The following is a 17,416-nucleotide window of genomic DNA, read 5'->3' on the forward strand; positions in this document are numbered from 1 at the left end:
TTTACTAACACTAGAAATAGACGACGGAGAGGAAAAAAGAAACCTCTTAATTAATAAGGAAATGAAGTCATGACGGAGATTAATTTGAGTTCATTTAGTATTTAGTATTGGTTTGGGTTGTTTAATGTTATCTATTTACTTGAAAGCCACAAAAAGACGAACCTTTACAGTCAGCTAATCTAGCTGCTCCTTTGTGTTTTCTGATACATCACCAATTTTTGCACCGTCCAGCACCCATTAGCCATTAGTTCTAGTTTATCTCGGCGAAGCTATGGGAATGGATAGCAATATTTGGGCCTATTTGGGGTTCCTAAGTTTGAGCTGAGACTAATGGGCTTCTAGTGCTGACCAGAAGTGAGCTCAGTTGTGAATTGAGTCCTCTTTTGAGGATTTTGGATGGATTTGAAGTAGAGGATTAAGGCTTATCACACTTGGTTACGTTTGTTGCCAAAGGCCCAAAACCCAGTCGGTTTGTTAGGAAGATAAAAAGGGAGAATGGAAAATTTTGAATATGACTCTAAAGACAATAATATTAGTTATTGCATAAAACAAATTATAAGGAATATATATGGCATGTGTTCTTGCGGTTAGACTGACAAAAGCAACACTAGAGAAACAACCAATTACACGATAAACGATTAGACATGTAGCAAATATATAAGTTTATTCTAAATGTGGGTAGTTGTTCTTCTAACTAAAAATATTAGAAAAACAAAGATTTGATAGTTTTAACAATTCCCACAATCTTTTTAAAATGCATTTTCGCTCTCTCAATATCATAAAATCACTTTTTGTCTTTATCCCCTATTATCTGAAATTGCAAAATTATCTTATATCGCATATGATACTTCATAGGAATAGGGCATATCCAATTATGATAATTTGTAATCAATATTGTTATTATGTCAAGTCCATATTGAAATATGGTGGATGTAAACTTTTGAGTAGTAGGCCAAACCAAAGAATGTAACTATTCATCATTATTTTTTTGCATTTACTGAATCTCATAATTTGGTATATACCTTGTTAGTGTGATTTTTCGCATCAACAATTTATCATTAGAATGATGACTTCTAAAAAACTTTTCATTTTTCCAACAAAAACTTAATTTCCATCAATCTTCAACAAGACTTTATTTGTTATGGCTCCTCAAGGAAAAAGGTCAAAGAAAACTTTGAGTGAGCAAACTATTGAATCTAGTCCAAGTGTCTCTCTCCTAAGACAACTTAATTTTATTGGTGAGAATCAACTTGTCTTGACAATTAAAACACAATTGATATCACTTGATGTTGAGGTACTATTGAATGATGTCATTGGTGGCCTAACCAATGTCATCACTAGATTGATCCATTGTGTAGACAACACCACATTGATAACAGCATTAGGGACCAGTCCCCTCCTAATCAATAACTGTTATGATGTCATAAACGTCTCACATGACTACTCCTCGTCTCTGCTTACAAAGATAACAAGAAGATGCCTTTAAAAAGCGAATTAAGAATTCTCTTCTATATACACATGATAACTTACACCATGGATCTAGTACTACTCATGATGACCCCGATGTATGATGTGTAGACTATAACTTATATCGCAATAATGTCAACCAACAACGTGTAGAATATAGCTCATGTCTTAATGATGTCAACCACTAACATGCTAAACATAACTCATATCATGATTATGTCAATCAATGATGTATAGACTAAAACTTACATCCTGACCACATCGGGTGATGATATGTAAATTGTAATTCATATCATGTCAGTGCAACCTACAAATAGGTACCAACTTACACTATGAAGAAATTGACCCTTGACATGCTAGTATTCTATGTCATCCAAGATAATGTATAGATATGAACCCTGGGTGAAGAGAGAGATTACAAATTTAGAATACAAGGTAGATATTGAAAAGGGAATAATGAGATTTAATTTATTGTAGGATAAATGTTTATACTTATTAAGTATTTTATCACTCACTAATTTTTGTTTGATTTTGTTGGTGAGTGTTGATGTGGTGGTGACGAGGTAGTTGATCAACTATAAAACATCGTATGAAGGACTATGATATTATGTTACAATACTCAGGGATTATTTATGTTAAGAGCATTTTGGTAATTATACGATGTTATATATATTTTAATTATCAATAAAACTATATATATAAATTTATATACAAACAATGATATATCATTATATAATTGTATGATTTTGAATTAGAAATATAATAATATATAATTATATAATGATATTTCATCATTTGTGTATATTGTTTGCACATAATACTACTTTTTAATTATCTTAATTTGCATGATCAGATAAGAATTGATAACACATTTTCGGGGAGGGCAGGATCTTGGGTGTGGAGTGTTACAAAGTACTCTTCCCTACTAAACAAAAGTATCTCATATGCAACCTCCTTTGAATTTTAGACATTTGTAGATAGAATGATAAATTTTATAGGGCAACCTCATTTTGTCTACAATCTCTTTATCAATAAAAAATAGATATACGTAGATATTTTCAATAAAGAATGATAAATATATATATTGTCTTACCTGCTTCCACTACTTAATTAATCTACCTCCACCATGTGAGGCCCAACTCTAAAATAAAGGCCAAAACTTAGATTAAATCACATCATATGCCAATCAGAGCACATGGCAGGAAGCCAGGAAGAACTTTACATGTATATGTGCATGTACTGGTATGCCCAGATGGAATGCACACACAAAAGTAGCTTTTGCACAATTACTCATAGCAGAAGGTTCATTATTAATTTTGCCTAGCCAAGTAGGCCCTTTGTCAGTGGTGCACACAGAACTTTTATTAAGAGGGGCATTTCTTTTTTGTTATTGCGATCAATTGATAAGGAAAAAAAATTTAAAAATCCACCAAATCTTAAAAAATAATATAATATCAAGAAATTGAAAAGAAAAAAGACAATAACATAATTTTTTTTTTTTTTAACATAGAAAACCTCTTCATGTGAAAGAGAGCAAAAAAAAAAATCTATTTAAATCTTGTATAATGAAAAGTGTTTATAATAATCACAATACACAAAAAATATTTATAATTGTATTATAAAAAAAAAAAGATAAACGTTAAGTTATATAATTATAAATCTAACTATAAAAATCAAAACTCAATTGTCCAGATTAAAGGTCGACACTTTCTTTGCGTATTGATTAAAATATCAAGTTAGAATATTATGTCTAAAAATCTGAATGTCTGAATACTGATTATTTAAAGATTAAAGCAATGTATAATGATATACTTGAAGTTCTTAAATATAACACGATTTTTCAGTTTGATATATTCTGAAAATGTTCAATGATATTTTTAGAATAAATTGTATAAAAACTTAGGTAATTTAGTGTTTCGAAAACCTAATTTCTTATTTTGAATATAACTTGGGTATTTTGTCAAAATCTCATATGCCTTTTATACGTGAAAATACATATCCAAAATTTTAATTATTATTTTGAATATAAGTTTAGTAATTTGAAAAGACAAAGAAAATAATAAACTATAAAACACAATTGTAAACCACTTACATAAATTTGACAATTAATATATACAAACATGCATAACATTCAACTAAAAAAAAAATAATAATAAAGACATTAAAAAAATATTAATCAATCACTCACTAATTTAAAATTTTGTTGTACAAATTTTATGATGAAAACAATATTTTGTGAAATAAAACAATAAAGCAACACGAGTCTAACAGTCTCTATCTTGAAACTAGGTTTTAAGAAGCAAGATTTTAAATTTGAAGAGGAGAAGTGACTTAAGTATTAGAGGGAATAAGGATTTTGGGAAATGTTTGGATTATAAGAAACATTCAAGAAAACTTGAGGGTAGGCCTTTGTCTGCATTTCTTTATTTTTTTCAATTTTGAGGGCCCAGCCTCCGCCCTTCCATTGCTCGGCTCCACGTTGGTTGGGCAAAGGGCTTATTCCCACCTAAGGAAAATCCAAAGCGTTATATTCTAATTTTTAAAAATTTAAACACCTATTTATATGATAATTTTTGTTTAAAATCTTAATTAGTGTGAAGGATAAAATATTTATTTATTAAAAAATTAATCCAAAGCGTTATATTTTAATTTTTAAAAACTTAAACACTTATTTATACGATAATTTTTGTTTAAAATCTCAATTAGTGTGAAAGATAAAATCTTTATTTATTAAAAAATTAATCCAAAACGTTATATTCTAATTTTTAAAAATTTAAACACCTATTTATACAATAATTTTTGTTTAAAATCTCAATTAGTGTGAAAGATAAAATCTTTATTTATTAAAAAATTAAAATTTTATCACATATTTCTCCTCCAGATTTAAAAATCTAGCCATTTACCCCCACCCAAAGTTTAAAAAATAACAATTTCCCCTAGATTTTTTTTCTCTTTTCTTCAGCGATGATCCGTCATCTTCGACAATCAATCAACTTCCCGATCACCTTATCTCTCTCTCCTGACCTCTCTTCCTCCCCTCTCCAACCATTGATAGACAAAAATCGTTTGAAAATTCACAAGATTTTCATTTGGACGATGACACATCTAAACGATTCGTCCATATGAATTTTCAAATGACTTTTGTTTAGATTTTCAGGTGGAAATCGTTTGGATTTTTAGATAATTTTTGTTGATCGATAATCAGAGAGGAAAGAGAGAGTAAGACAAGAGAGAGGACGGTTGACAGCTAGAGACAACAGATCATCATCAGATAAAAGAGGAAAAAATCTTATGGGGAAAATTGCTACTTTTCAAACTTTAAAGTAAAATTTGGAGGATAAATTGTGAGATTTTCAAATTGAGAGTGGAAAATGTGATAAAAATTTAATTTTAATTTTTTTTTATTAAATAACGATTTTACTTCTAATTTTAATTACAATTTTTAATATAATTTGTTTTATGAGTGGGTATTTAAATTTTAAAAAATTGGAGGATATGACTTTAGGTTTTCGCTATACTTTGGGTGGGAATAAGTCTTTTGGCCAATTGATTGCTATCAACATTCTTTAATGAAAATTGAGGCACGTGGTGAGGGCATCTAGTGACAAGATTTATAAAGAACGTATGATGGTGGGCAACTATGATGAATAATTGAATTAATATGACCTAATATGCTGAGTAATATCCTGTCTGCTAATGAAGAAGGCGAACACTTTAAGCGTCGAAGAAGGGAAAATTATTCCTTTATTTGTGTTAGCATATGATGCCATAATAATATTTCATCTGTGTTGAGTTGTCTTTTCAAAGAATTCCAGATAAATTGTGGATTCAGTGATCAATCTTATAACTACTATATTTGATAAAAGATTTAATCTTTTAATCTTTTATACTTAAAGTCTTCTTTTTACTAATTAGGCTATCCCTCTGAGGAGATTTTCTTCATTGATGGGCACAATTCAACATGATTAGAACGTATTTGAGTTTATAACGAGAATAAGTAACTGAATCTGATAGTTTTTGATAATTTCGAAAGGCATCCCTTATCTGTAAGTAGTTAAAATGCCCAAAAAATCTGAGAGACACCAGAAATCATGGGCGGAAAGCAAAAAAAAGTCCAAAGTCTCCTGTCGTTTGGATGTGCTTGTTACATATGTACAACTTTTGCATAGTCAGGTTATGCAGAATGCTGACAAATGCTGTTAACCATTTTGCCAAAAGAAAAAAAATCATTTAATTTTCTTGATTTGTAACACCTCCATGTTGATCTCCTGGTTCCAGCAAAACCAAATAGAGAAGAGAAGAAATCTCTTATTCTTTTTTTTATTATATATATATATATATATATATATATATATATATATATATATATATAACATGTTATCATATGATTGAATGATTTTATATAATATAAGTTTTGATCTTCATACTTATATACCTAATATATATTTTTGATATAATATCAGAGCATAACTCAAGCGATAAACCTAATAGTTTAAAGTATTTTTAGATACAAGTGACAATATACCCAACCAAAAACTAATTGAGTTGAACAGTAGATCTAACAGTTTATGATAGTTATACTTAAGATGTAGGAGATTTGACCTTAACATAAATCAATTAATTTTGTGTAATATAAGTTTCAAATGCATACCCACATAATTTTATTGTTATTGCAATTTGATGATCAAGATAGGGGAACCTGTGTTGCTAAGAATCAAATATATTTATCTTTAAACAAACCATGGATTAAGCATAGAATAATAATATACTTAAGATGCTATCAAATGGAGGTGACTCAAAGATACCAATTCACCGAGCTCAGGCGGCTATAGCACATGATTCTTCTTGAACAAGCAGGAATCAAATCCTGTAAAGATTTTGTGACAATAACAACAAATACAAAAGCCCTAGCTATGGCTTTAATTACTTTCGCGGTTGAATGAAGTATTTTTCCTGCACCGTTTTTTGGTTATCACTGAAATCATACATTGACTCAATTAGAAACATTAAATTTTATTGGGTTTTAAAGTTAGGGGAATCTCATTGATAAATCATCAAAAACTTGCGAATTCTATTTATCCAAGAAATTGAGCTTCTGTGAAATTGAAATAACAATTAACAAAGCTTATCAGCCACAGAAAGTCACAGGAATCAACCCCGGTGGACTCACAGGATATTCCAAGTGCAAATGTGAACCGGATATCAGTCTGGTGGCCAATTTAATTAGATCCTGGAGAATATACCTTAATTCCCGCGTTTCAGGATTGTGATAAACTTCACCCCAATAAATTTATTCCATGAATATATGAAGGTGGGTTTGTTTGAGAATCTTTAATTATCTTGTTAATCGATCAATGCTATATTTACACGTTTTAAATATATAAAATGATTATACAAATAATGTATCTTTAAATATTAATTTTAAAAAATTACAAAATTATTTATACAAGCCCCATTTATATTTGGTAATTTTCTATAAAATCTATATGTATTAATCTTCCCTTTCTAATTTAGCTGAGCCGAAGGCAATCCGGTAACACCTTTCCTATCCACAGCCTGCCAACAACTTTGGTCGCCAAATCAGAGGGCCGGCTAAACTTGTAAGTTGTGACCAAAAACCGTGTTTTATTTTACTCGTTTTATTTAAACAAAACTTATTCTAGAGTGATCAACCGCAATTAGGACACATGCTCGGCCTCATTTTTTTAACTGTTTCACGAAATATTCCTTTAGCATAACCGGATTCTTCAGGATTGCGCCCACTTTTTCCGAGTATAAATAGCCCCCTCTGTTTTCCCCTGTAACCTATCAAAAACTTGTTGGTTCTAGTCTCTAACCCACAGACTTCTCTTCTCTCTTTTTCTTTGCAATTTTCAGTAAAAAATCCATGGCGGGCATTGTTGTTGTCTTTGATTTTGATAAGACCATTATTGACGTCGATAGCGATAACTGGGTTGTTGATGAGTTGGGAGCTACAGACTTGTTCAACCAACTCCTCCCCACCATGCCCTGGAACTCTCTCATGGTAAGTGTACTTTTTCTGATATCTTCTGCTTAATTTCTATAATGTTTCAGCTCAAATTTTATAATTTTTGTTTGAAAATTTCTAGGACAGGATGATGGATGAGCTTCATGCACAAGGCAAGACCATTGAAGGCATTGTTGAGGTTCTGAAACGGGCTCCTATTCATCCCAGGATTGTCCCTGCCATTAAAGCTGCTCGTGATTTAGGGTAATTAGAAATTAACGACCTTTAATTTCCATTTCTTGCTGATAAATTTTGTAATTTTCGGGACAAAACTGACAGTCGTTTCTTCTCCTGGTTATTTTCAGGTGTGATTTGAGGATTGTTAGTGATGCTAATTTGTTCTTCATTGAGACAATTTTGGATCATCATGGGATCAGGGATTGTTTCTCTGAGATTAATACTAATCCTGGCTTTGTTGACGAAGAAGGGAGGCTCAGAATTTCCCCTTACCATGATTTCACCATTTCTGCCCATGGCTGCAATCTCTGCCCTCCAAATATGTGCAAGGTATTTGATTATTCTGTAAGGTTTTCGTTAGAAAGATGAAGAGAAATCTAGAAAAAGTAGCTTCTAATTTTGCTTGCATGGTTCTAGAGAAAATGGTCCCATGTGACACTTGAGCCTTCAATTTTTATAGTGATGTTGTCATTTTTCTACATATGAATTAACAATAAGTTGAATTTGATAAACAGGGTTTGATTATTAAGAGGATCCAGGCTTCTTTATCAAAAGACGGCAGCAATAAAAAGATAATCTATCTTGGTGATGGCACTGGCGATTATTGTCCAACCTTGAAGCTTACGGAGGAAGATCATGTGATGCCCAGGAAGAACTTTCCAGTTTGGGATCTGATTTGCCGGAATCCGATGCTCGTGAAGGCGGAGATTCATGGTTGGACTGATGGTGAAGAGCTTGAGAAGATTCTGCTTCAACTTATTAGCTCAATTTCTGCTGAAGAAAGCAATAACAACTCTGCCCAATTAATTTCTGGAGACTGCAAGTTACAAATAATATCAGCTTCTGCTGCACATGAAACCTTGCCACAAGCTCTCCCGGTTCCCCAATAATTACAGGATAATTTTTACTATAGACTGATGCAAGTATGCAAGCAACGTGGCACAAAAAATTTGTGTAACGTAGCCCATAAGAATGTAACCTTTTTAGTTTTGTGACTTCTAGTTGGCAATTATGTCAGGAAATAGAAATGGGTACTAAAGTTAATGCTTCATTTACCCAATTTTCTCACTTGAAACCTTGGGGTTTATGTCCACTATCCAAATCCCGCAGTTTCTCCTGGGTTTATCTCCATTACTTAAACCCATCATTCCAAATCCTACAGCCTGCAGTTTGTTTAAAGAACCCTTATGCACTACTTAATCTACGGTGGTTAAGGTGAAATCATTCGTGGCAGAATATAGATTTTTATTTTTAAATACAAGGAAGTAAATCCTGGTATTTTAAAATCTAAACACACAAACGAGATTATTGCTGACCAAAATCATATATGAACTCTCTTTTGATATAGGATTGATTTCTTTTTTTGACTACCAAACTTCTACTTATGTAGCGCTGACCTGAATGAAACATATAACGTATGGTTTAAAAGACTGGATCAAGTCAGTTGGTCTAAATGGTTGAACTGTCGATCGTCAATAAAAACGGCTTTGGTTTGCTTGAAATTGTTTTTTAAATTACATTAGATTTGACTGAGTTTAATTGAAATGTTCAAATGGTTGGATTAGGTAAAAAATGAGTTTAACCTAATCAATATAAAAATTAAATATTTTTATATTCATTATTAGGAGTTTAACCTAAAACCTCATTTATCAATTTTAAACATGTATACTATCAAATAAAGTTTATTTTGATGTAAAGATAATTCAAATTATATATTTAATGATAAATTATATAAAATTGTTTTAAGTGTTATTTTTAAATAGTTAATTAGTTTGATCACTGATTCAATCGATCTAATTTTCAATTGGATTAAACTGTTTCTCTATGATTGAACCACCCCTCTATTAGGTTAATGTTTGATCCGATTTCTAAAACATTGTTACGGCAATTGTGATAGTAAAGATCCCATAGAAGCCTTTTTGAACCACCGAAGCCTTTTTGAACCACCAAATCCATTAGTTATAGTCTAGGTACTAACATGTAAATTTGCAATGTCCAGTGTAGGTCACCAGAAATTTGTATTTAGGGCTTTTTCCATTGTGTTTGGAGAAAAAAAATTGGTCTCTTTTTCTACTCGCAATCATTCTTAGATTTTAGGAATTTTCTTTATCTAATGTCGCTGTTTTTGACAAAAAATCTTAGTGGTCTTAATTATTTTGAGTTTAACGATTCTTAACACACGCACTAAAAATTGGAAGCCCTATCAAATTCCTTGGACGTCTATGACACCAAAGAAAATTTGTGAACAGAAAAAGGATATCCTTGTCAGTCTATCAAGGTGGAAAAATACTGGACAAGAGAGCCCAGGCCCCAAAGTGTGAAGCAAAATGCATATTGTACAATGTGGAACTTGTGGCTTAATGTAAGCCACTATTAGATTGATGGGATCGTTTTTCCCCCTTTAGTTAACAAAATAGATAGCCATCATCGTTTTGTTGTCTTCTTCAAGAGAAGGCCAAAGGACTATTTTCCATCCAAGTTTAGGTAGTTTTTAAAATCATATTAATAAAGTTTGAAAAGTTAAAAATTTTATCTATCCATTTAAAATCTCAATTATGATTAGGAATAAAATCGTTATTTAATAAAAAATTTTAAAAATCTAAAATTTTATTACTTTGTCCTCCTCATTTTGAAAATCTCATAATTCACTCTACCTGAAGTTTAAAAAATCAAAAATTTTCTCATAAAGTTTGCAAACCATCATCAAAGATGGTCGTCTCCGGTTGTATTGGCTCTTCCTCCCAGCTTAAATCTCTCTGTCGATTACATCCCAACCATCGGTAAAGCTTATTTCCTCTGACGAAGATAAAATTATTTTCGTCAAAGTGTTTTCGTCTCAGATGAAGATGATTGTTAGAGGTCTCAAACGAAGACGACGTGACCATCTACGACCTCTGATGGTCGTTTTTATTTGAGATAAAGACAATTTGACAAAGATGATTCGGTCTTCATTAAAGGAAATAGACTTTGCCATTGGCTAAAATGTGATTGGCAGAGAGAGTTAAGCTAGAGGGAGTGCTAACACGACTGTACTCTTGCGATGGTTTTGTAAACCCTAAGAAGAGAATTTTGATTTTTCAAATTTTAAGTAGAGAGAATTGTGATATTTTTAAACTGAGAGGAGTAAAAGTAATAAAACTTTATTTTTTGTTAAATGATAATTTTATCCTAACTGAGATTTTTAACAAATGGATGAGACTTTTAACTTCTTAAATTTCATAAATGTGACTTTGAAAATTCACCTAAACTTAGGTGGAAAATAGTGTTTTGGCCTCAAGAGAAAAAATGCAAGCCTCTACTTAATTTATATTGAAACGGGGCTTTTCTGCCGTGATGGTGAAACATGAGCGGGTATTCGAATATTGAAATATTTATGAGAATGACTACAATTATACTATGATCTTTTTGTAACGTTTTATACAGTATCTTATTAGTAACATGACCGTTAACAAAATCAAAGTAAAACATTAAAATAGTTTATAATATTTATGAGAATGACTATAATTCTATATATTATATCATTTATACATATAAATACATTACTGTTGTTGATATCGCTATTATTTAACCATCAAAATAGTTTATAATATTTAAAAAGTTCAACTATATATAATTTCTTTTCTTTTTTTATTTGACTAATTTCTTGTCCATTGATTGTTAAATTATCATATCATTTACGAGATAAGACCACCCCCAACCTGAAACTTTGAAACCTGAAATTATATTCACAAAGACAAGAATATATATATATAGGCCAAAGGAATATTTCTCACTCAAGTTTTAATGTGTTTTCAAATTTATATTTTGCAGGGTTTAAAAAATCTAAAGTTTCACTCATGAATCAATTATTGTTAAATTTTTTTGATAGAGATAAAGGTAACATCGTTATTTTACTAATAATATTTAAAAATATAAATTTATTATATTTTTCTCACTCTGACCATTATCTTGGACGCGACGACCTATTTTCTACACCCTAAATCGGTGGCTAAAGCAAAAAAATTGATTTGAAGCAAATCTTTTCGTTTAAAATGAAAAGATCCGGCAACGAAGAGATCTTCAGATTTCTTTATCAACGAAAAGATTTGAAAACTAGATTTTTGAAAATTATAATGGTTAAAAGGATCCAAAAGCTAAATTTTTAACTCTCATAAAATATTGAATCAACACTTACGTCAAAAACTTAAGGAGAGTCCAATATTACTAACTTAAATTTAGAAAAAAATTCGGGTGAAATGCCCATGTATTTCGTTATTTTACCAATGCACAATTATTTGGTATTGCAATAATCAAGTAGAATCATCTGGAATTAACGGAACTAAAAGGGATGAAAAAGGAACGATATGCAGTGGATACGTATAGAATTGGCATATATCTAGATTAGTGTTGCTTTAAATATTTGTTGTCATGTAGCATCTTTTCCACTTGTGAATTAAGTTGAATCTATCAGGAAGTTAACAATATCTACAGGACTCTTGATGCAATGTCTCTTCCCCCACGAAGTTAGAAAACTTTCTGTGATACCCTTAGGCAAATCCCAAATCGACAAAGCACAAGAGAGATGTTGGGTCTGTCTGTACTTTGTCTATGTATCTCACATTGGTTAGTGATGGGAGAATTTGACTGGTTAAATAGTCTGTGAGCTCCTTAAACTGTTAAGACGTGTTTTAGGTTGTAAAGCTCAAAAGCAAAATTATGACAGACTGTGTGTCCAAAATGGACAATATTTTAACAGTGGGCCGGGTTATTAGACCAGAGATGTTACACTTTCTATATTATCGAATGACAAAATGCCCCATTAATAAAATTATGTGTATTAATATATAAATATATCTATACATAGATGTATTATAATATAATTAAATAATAATAAAAGGATATGTAATTATATAATAATATATCAATATATACATATTTATGTAAAAAAAATATGTATATATAACATTTGTCATATTCTGGATCTTTAGGAATGAAAAATGATTTGAAATAAAGCAAACTCGGCTTTTGCCACCATTTAGTGAAAGAAAGGAAACTGATGAAATCGAGTAAACAGATTGAACCACAATGAGAACTTAATTGCCATGTTACAAAGGTTGTAATTCTAATAATTGTTATAAGTTCAACACTAGCAGCAGCTACACAGGTAATCGCCAAACATATGTAAAATCAAGGACTCTCAAATCCGATGAAGCCTTAGCCTGCCAAAATAGGAAAATGTTGAGAGTCGCGAAGATGAGCTGTTTTTGTTTGAAAGTAGAGTTTGTTTGTCTCCATAAAATGGTGGCATAAATCTCACACTCCATTGATAACAAAGCAAACCAAGTATTCAATTAGTCAAAGAGGTAACGTGGGGCAGTGAATTAGATCAAATTCCAAGTTACTTAAAGACGATGGAGATATACTGGAAGATGTAACTTGTTGCATGAATCCAAATGACTTACTTTACTTTATCTCTAGCTAATTTGTTACCAACGCCCAAAATATAGCCACAATCCATCAACCTTCTACAAATACAAATACTGGGAACTTGGCAAAGCTTTCTATGAAGGCCTTTGCTCAAACTTTATGGTCCAAAATGCAAGGATAATTTAGCCCACAATTATTCCAAAGTCTAGTCCCCAGCCCAGCTCAACTGCTTTCGGCCGGACTGGGAGTGAAAATACAGAATTGAAAAAAATAGAGGGAAGAGGAAAGTGAACACAGTATTTTTATCGTGGTTCGGCCACAAACTCAGGCCTACATCCACGCCTCAAAGCGGTAAGCTTTGAGGATTCTACTATGAAATAAGACCCTTATGAAGGATCTTCAAATACATCTTTTACACAAAGGCTACACACACTTCAGACCTTTCAACACTCTCGAAATGAAAAACCTTAACACTTTACAATTCAACAACCTTAAATTGAAACAAGAAAAAAGCATTCTTACCCTTGGAAGATCAGCAAATCAAGGCTCAGATGAATGACATTTTAATTTTAATGCATTTGAGAATTTTGTTTTGAAAGTGGAATTTTCAATTCATTCACAAGAAAACCAAATTCCATTTTTTTAACATGCTTTTGAAAAAATCAATTTTGCCCTTTTCTTCAGAAAGTTGGGAAAACATTTGGAAAACAATTGATGCATGCATTAAACTTGGTGCAGACTTTGAGCCATAGATTTAGCCTGTATGTACAAGTTAAGAACAATGACAATTTTCCTGGGCGGTCTTCACATCAGGAAGCTTGCTTGCTTTCTTCTAACGCACATGAACATCTTCCAGGTCCTAATAAATCTTCTGCACGAAATCAAGCCAACTGGAAGGAAACCTGAAAATGAAAAACATATTTGTTCATACATTGAAACCATAAAACATGCATAAATATTAAAATACTTTAACTAATCACATAGACCAACTAAAAATGGAAGGAGAAGAACTTACCTATGTGTCAATGTCAGGAGCAGCTGTCTGTGTATTCCGATTGTCATCATTTTGCACGTAATGGTCATCCACTTTGATACTAGTCATACTAGAAAATTTTGGCAAGCCATCTCCTTTTTTCTTCTTGTAAAATTGCCTTAGAATACGGCAGTTATACATGTTGAATGCCTCCAGGGTTTTAACGTCAGAAAGGCAGATGGGCAGGTGCTTTAATTTGTCGCATAGTTTAATTGTTAACGAGCGCAGACATGGCATGATTTGTCCTGTTGTAATTGTAATATCCCAGATTTTCCATTCTGTCATATCCTCAAACTCAAGAGTTTTTAATTTGGGGAAGGCATTGCCACCACCTTCTATTCCCAAAAATTCATCACCAACCGTTTCCACACCCTCCATAAATTTTATAAACAATGATTCAAGTGATGGTAGTTTTCCTAAAGGAGGCAACTTCTCACAATTCAAGCAACCACCTAGAGTTATAACCCTTAGATTGGAGAATGCATTGGCATCCTTACATGATGGTATCTCTATTTTTATAATAGAGCAATGATTGATGGCCAGTTTCTCCAACCGTGTATTAAAAAGAATGTGGCTAGGCAGTCCCTTTAACTTTGGGCATGACACAAGTTCTAAGGAACAAAGTTCTGGCATAATTTCTAAACTCTTCTCATCGCATTCCCAATCTTCCCATTCTTCCATGTACTTAATGGTGAGATTTTTCAATTTGGGAAAGACAACAATTGGTGCTTGATTACTTTGCACTCTTAAATTCTCTTCCCAGTCTTTCATATACCTAATGTTGATACTTCTTAAGCCATTGTTGTATCTTATATTGAGTGACTCAAGGGATGGTAATTTTCCCAAAGGATCAGGGAATTGCTCCAGGTTCATGCAACTATAGAGAGTTAACATTTTCAGTTTGGACAATGACATCAACCAAGGGGGAAGCAAAGATTTGCAATCATACTCGTCTATCCTTAATTTCTCTAAATTCAAAGGTGGTTGCAAGGCATTAAGAACTATGTTGTCCTGCTCACTCTTCCTCTTTCCTACAGATTCCAGCTTATAGAATGACAAACTCAAATCGGTAAGGTTTTTCTTAACATTGAGTTTTGCTTTCTCAGCTTCTTCAGCACTAACCTCATTTCCCAACCTTCTTAGAACAAGAGAACCTTGAAGGTGGTCCATGTTTCCTAAACACTCAAGAGTATCATGACCTCTGCCACCACTACTTCTAATGAATTCGCTTAATTCCCTAAGACAAGTCAACCTCTCCATTCCCTTTGGCATGTAACTTAATGAATAAGTCTTAACATTTTTCAGATACCTCAAGTTCATTAACCGATCTATTCCATTGGGAAGTTTTTGTAGACTCACACATTTAGTCAGATCTAAGGTTTGTAAATTATACAATGCACACAATGACTCAGGCAACTCCTTTAAATATCTATTTTCAGATAATTTAAGGTATCTTAAGTGAATCAGTTTACTGATTTCTGTTGAAAGTGATTCACATGAACAATAACTCAAATCTAATGACCTTAGATATGTTAACTGGTCAAACAATGTAGATAGATTCACTCCAAACTCAAATTCACTATCAACAATAAGGCTACGCAATTTTTTCTTAGTATAACTAGAGTTAGGAATTGAGTTCCCTAGTATCATCAAATGTTGAGCATTCTTATGAACCAATTTTGAACGATGTTTTACTGAACGCTCAGCGTCCACCAAAAAACATTCATTAGTAGCAAGTGATTGAGCAAAATCATGCACTATATTATGCATCTTATATTGTGTTATGCTACCATCACTTTGACTTATTTCAATATCTTCAAGGAAAGATTTCATCCTTAAGTTTTCAAAATATTTTTCACCAATTAGCTCCATATCATCCATTCCTTCTACTTTAAGATAATCTTGAGCCATCCATAGCTTAATCATCTCACTTTTGTTTATCTCATAGTTTTTTGGAAAGATAGCACAATATAAGAAACATCTTTTCAATTTAGATGGCAAATCATAATAACATAACAATAGATAAGGGAAAACTCCTTTTTCTATATCCTCTAATTCCCATACCTCATTCTCTAAGACATCGTTCCACTGTTTAATTTCCGTTTTTATACTTAAGAGATTTCCTACCATTTTTATAGCTAGAGGCAAACCATTACACTTTTTCACAATCTTGCTACCAATTTCGCCTAATTTTTTACACCTTTCATTTGTCTCCTTTATTATTGGAACTTGATCTTTAAACAATGACTCACATTCTTCGTCGGACAATTTCTCAAGTATGACCATTTCATTAGTTTTAATTTCTTTTGCATGTTTCTTTTTTCGTGAGGTCACCAAAACTCTACTTTTTGTGGAACCCAACTTAAGACATTCCATTAAGTTTCTCCAATTATCTTGGACTTCTTCAATCCACAAATCATCTAAGACAAGCAAAAATTTCTTTCCCTTAATATATTGACCAATGTTTTGCAAGACAATTTCCAATTCAACTAAATTTTGTTTCTTATTTGTGAGGCATTCAAGGATTGCTTTCGCTATCCTTGACACGTTGAAAGGACGAGACACACAGACCCATATTCTTATTTCAAAATGAGCTTGTATTTTATCATCATTAAATATAAATCGAGCAAGAGTTGTTTTTCCAATTCCGTCTATCCCTACAATGGGAATAATAGGAGGGGCTTTTTCTGGCCAATTTTTTTGCAGCAAGAGATACTCTAATTCCTCCTTAGCATGATCTCTTCCATAAAGATTTGGTTTAACAGGGCTAGGTATTGGCTGATTTAGAGTTTCAATACCCTCAGATAAGCTGCTAATCTTAAATCTATCTTTATCCTTGGCAACATTAGCTAGTTTTTTATTTAGCTTTTTAATTGGACCAGCAACTTGAAAATTCAGGGCAAATTTCCCAGCACAATATAGATAGTAAGACTCAAGGGAACATACCTTACTCAAAGGCTTGGAATCATTTTCAACATCCTTAAGTTGTAATTTGCTGATGATTGTGCTCCACTTATCCAATACATTGTTCACTTCAGAGGATGAGTTTTTAAGTTTCTGTAACCAGTCCCTCACAGCTTCCTCTTCCACTTGTTTTTGCTCCGCATCCTTAACCACAGCTTGAATGGCCAGCAAATTGTCAGTGAGTTTTTCAACTTCTTTGTCAACACCAACATTTGGTGCTGTTCCCTTTACTGTCCGTTGGCAGAGGATTGAAAACAGTTGTTCCAAGGTTGATGAAACAAGAGCCTCGGCCATGTTTGAAGGCGACAATGGATTCAAGAAATAAATATAAATAGAAGAAA

At 32.2% G+C, this 17,416-nt stretch overlaps 2 protein-coding genes across 2 annotated transcripts; one reads left to right on the top strand and one right to left on the bottom strand.

Moving 5' to 3' along the window:
- Window positions 1-7,214: 7,214 nt before the first annotated feature.
- On the top strand, window positions 7,215-8,740 carry LOC123210516 (inorganic pyrophosphatase 2-like). Its single transcript, XM_044628915.1, has 4 exons — window positions 7,215-7,492; window positions 7,578-7,699; window positions 7,801-8,002; window positions 8,188-8,740. Exons 1-4 carry the CDS (start codon window positions 7,355-7,357, stop codon window positions 8,560-8,562), a joined length of 837 nt encoding a protein of 278 aa, XP_044484850.1. The 5' UTR covers window positions 7,215-7,354; the 3' UTR covers window positions 8,563-8,740.
- A 4,693-nt stretch (window positions 8,741-13,433) lies between these two features.
- On the bottom strand, window positions 13,434-17,416 carry LOC123211136 (putative disease resistance protein RGA3). Its single transcript, XM_044629677.1, has 2 exons — window positions 14,094-17,416; window positions 13,434-13,980 (listed from the first exon to the last, which is right to left on the bottom strand). The coding sequence occupies exon 1, from the start codon at window positions 17,367-17,369 to the stop codon at window positions 14,094-14,096; it is 3,276 nt and encodes a 1,091-aa protein (XP_044485612.1). The 5' UTR covers window positions 17,370-17,416; the 3' UTR covers window positions 13,434-13,980.

The sequence above is a fragment of the Mangifera indica genome, chromosome 3 (assembly GCF_011075055.1).
Source record: "Mangifera indica cultivar Alphonso chromosome 3, CATAS_Mindica_2.1, whole genome shotgun sequence".
NCBI classification, from domain to species: domain Eukaryota; kingdom Viridiplantae; phylum Streptophyta; class Magnoliopsida; order Sapindales; family Anacardiaceae; genus Mangifera; species Mangifera indica.

What these genes read in the sequence shown, in the direction of transcription:
- LOC123210516 (XM_044628915.1), top strand. Translation starts at nt 7,355, where the DNA reads ATGGCGGGCATTGTTGTTGTCTTTGATTTTGATAAGACCATTATTGAC. An exon ending in TGCCCTGGAACTCTCTCATG is followed by an intron (nt 7,493 to 7,577) that starts GTAAGTGTACTT and finishes GAAAATTTCTAG; the next exon opens with GACAGGATGATGGATGAGCT. An exon ending in AAAGCTGCTCGTGATTTAGG is followed by an intron (nt 7,700 to 7,800) that starts GTAATTAGAAAT and finishes GGTTATTTTCAG; the next exon opens with GTGTGATTTGAGGATTGTTA.
- LOC123211136 (XM_044629677.1), bottom strand. Translation starts at nt 17,369, where the DNA reads ATGGCCGAGGCTCTTGTTTCATCAACCTTGGAACAACTGTTTTCAATC.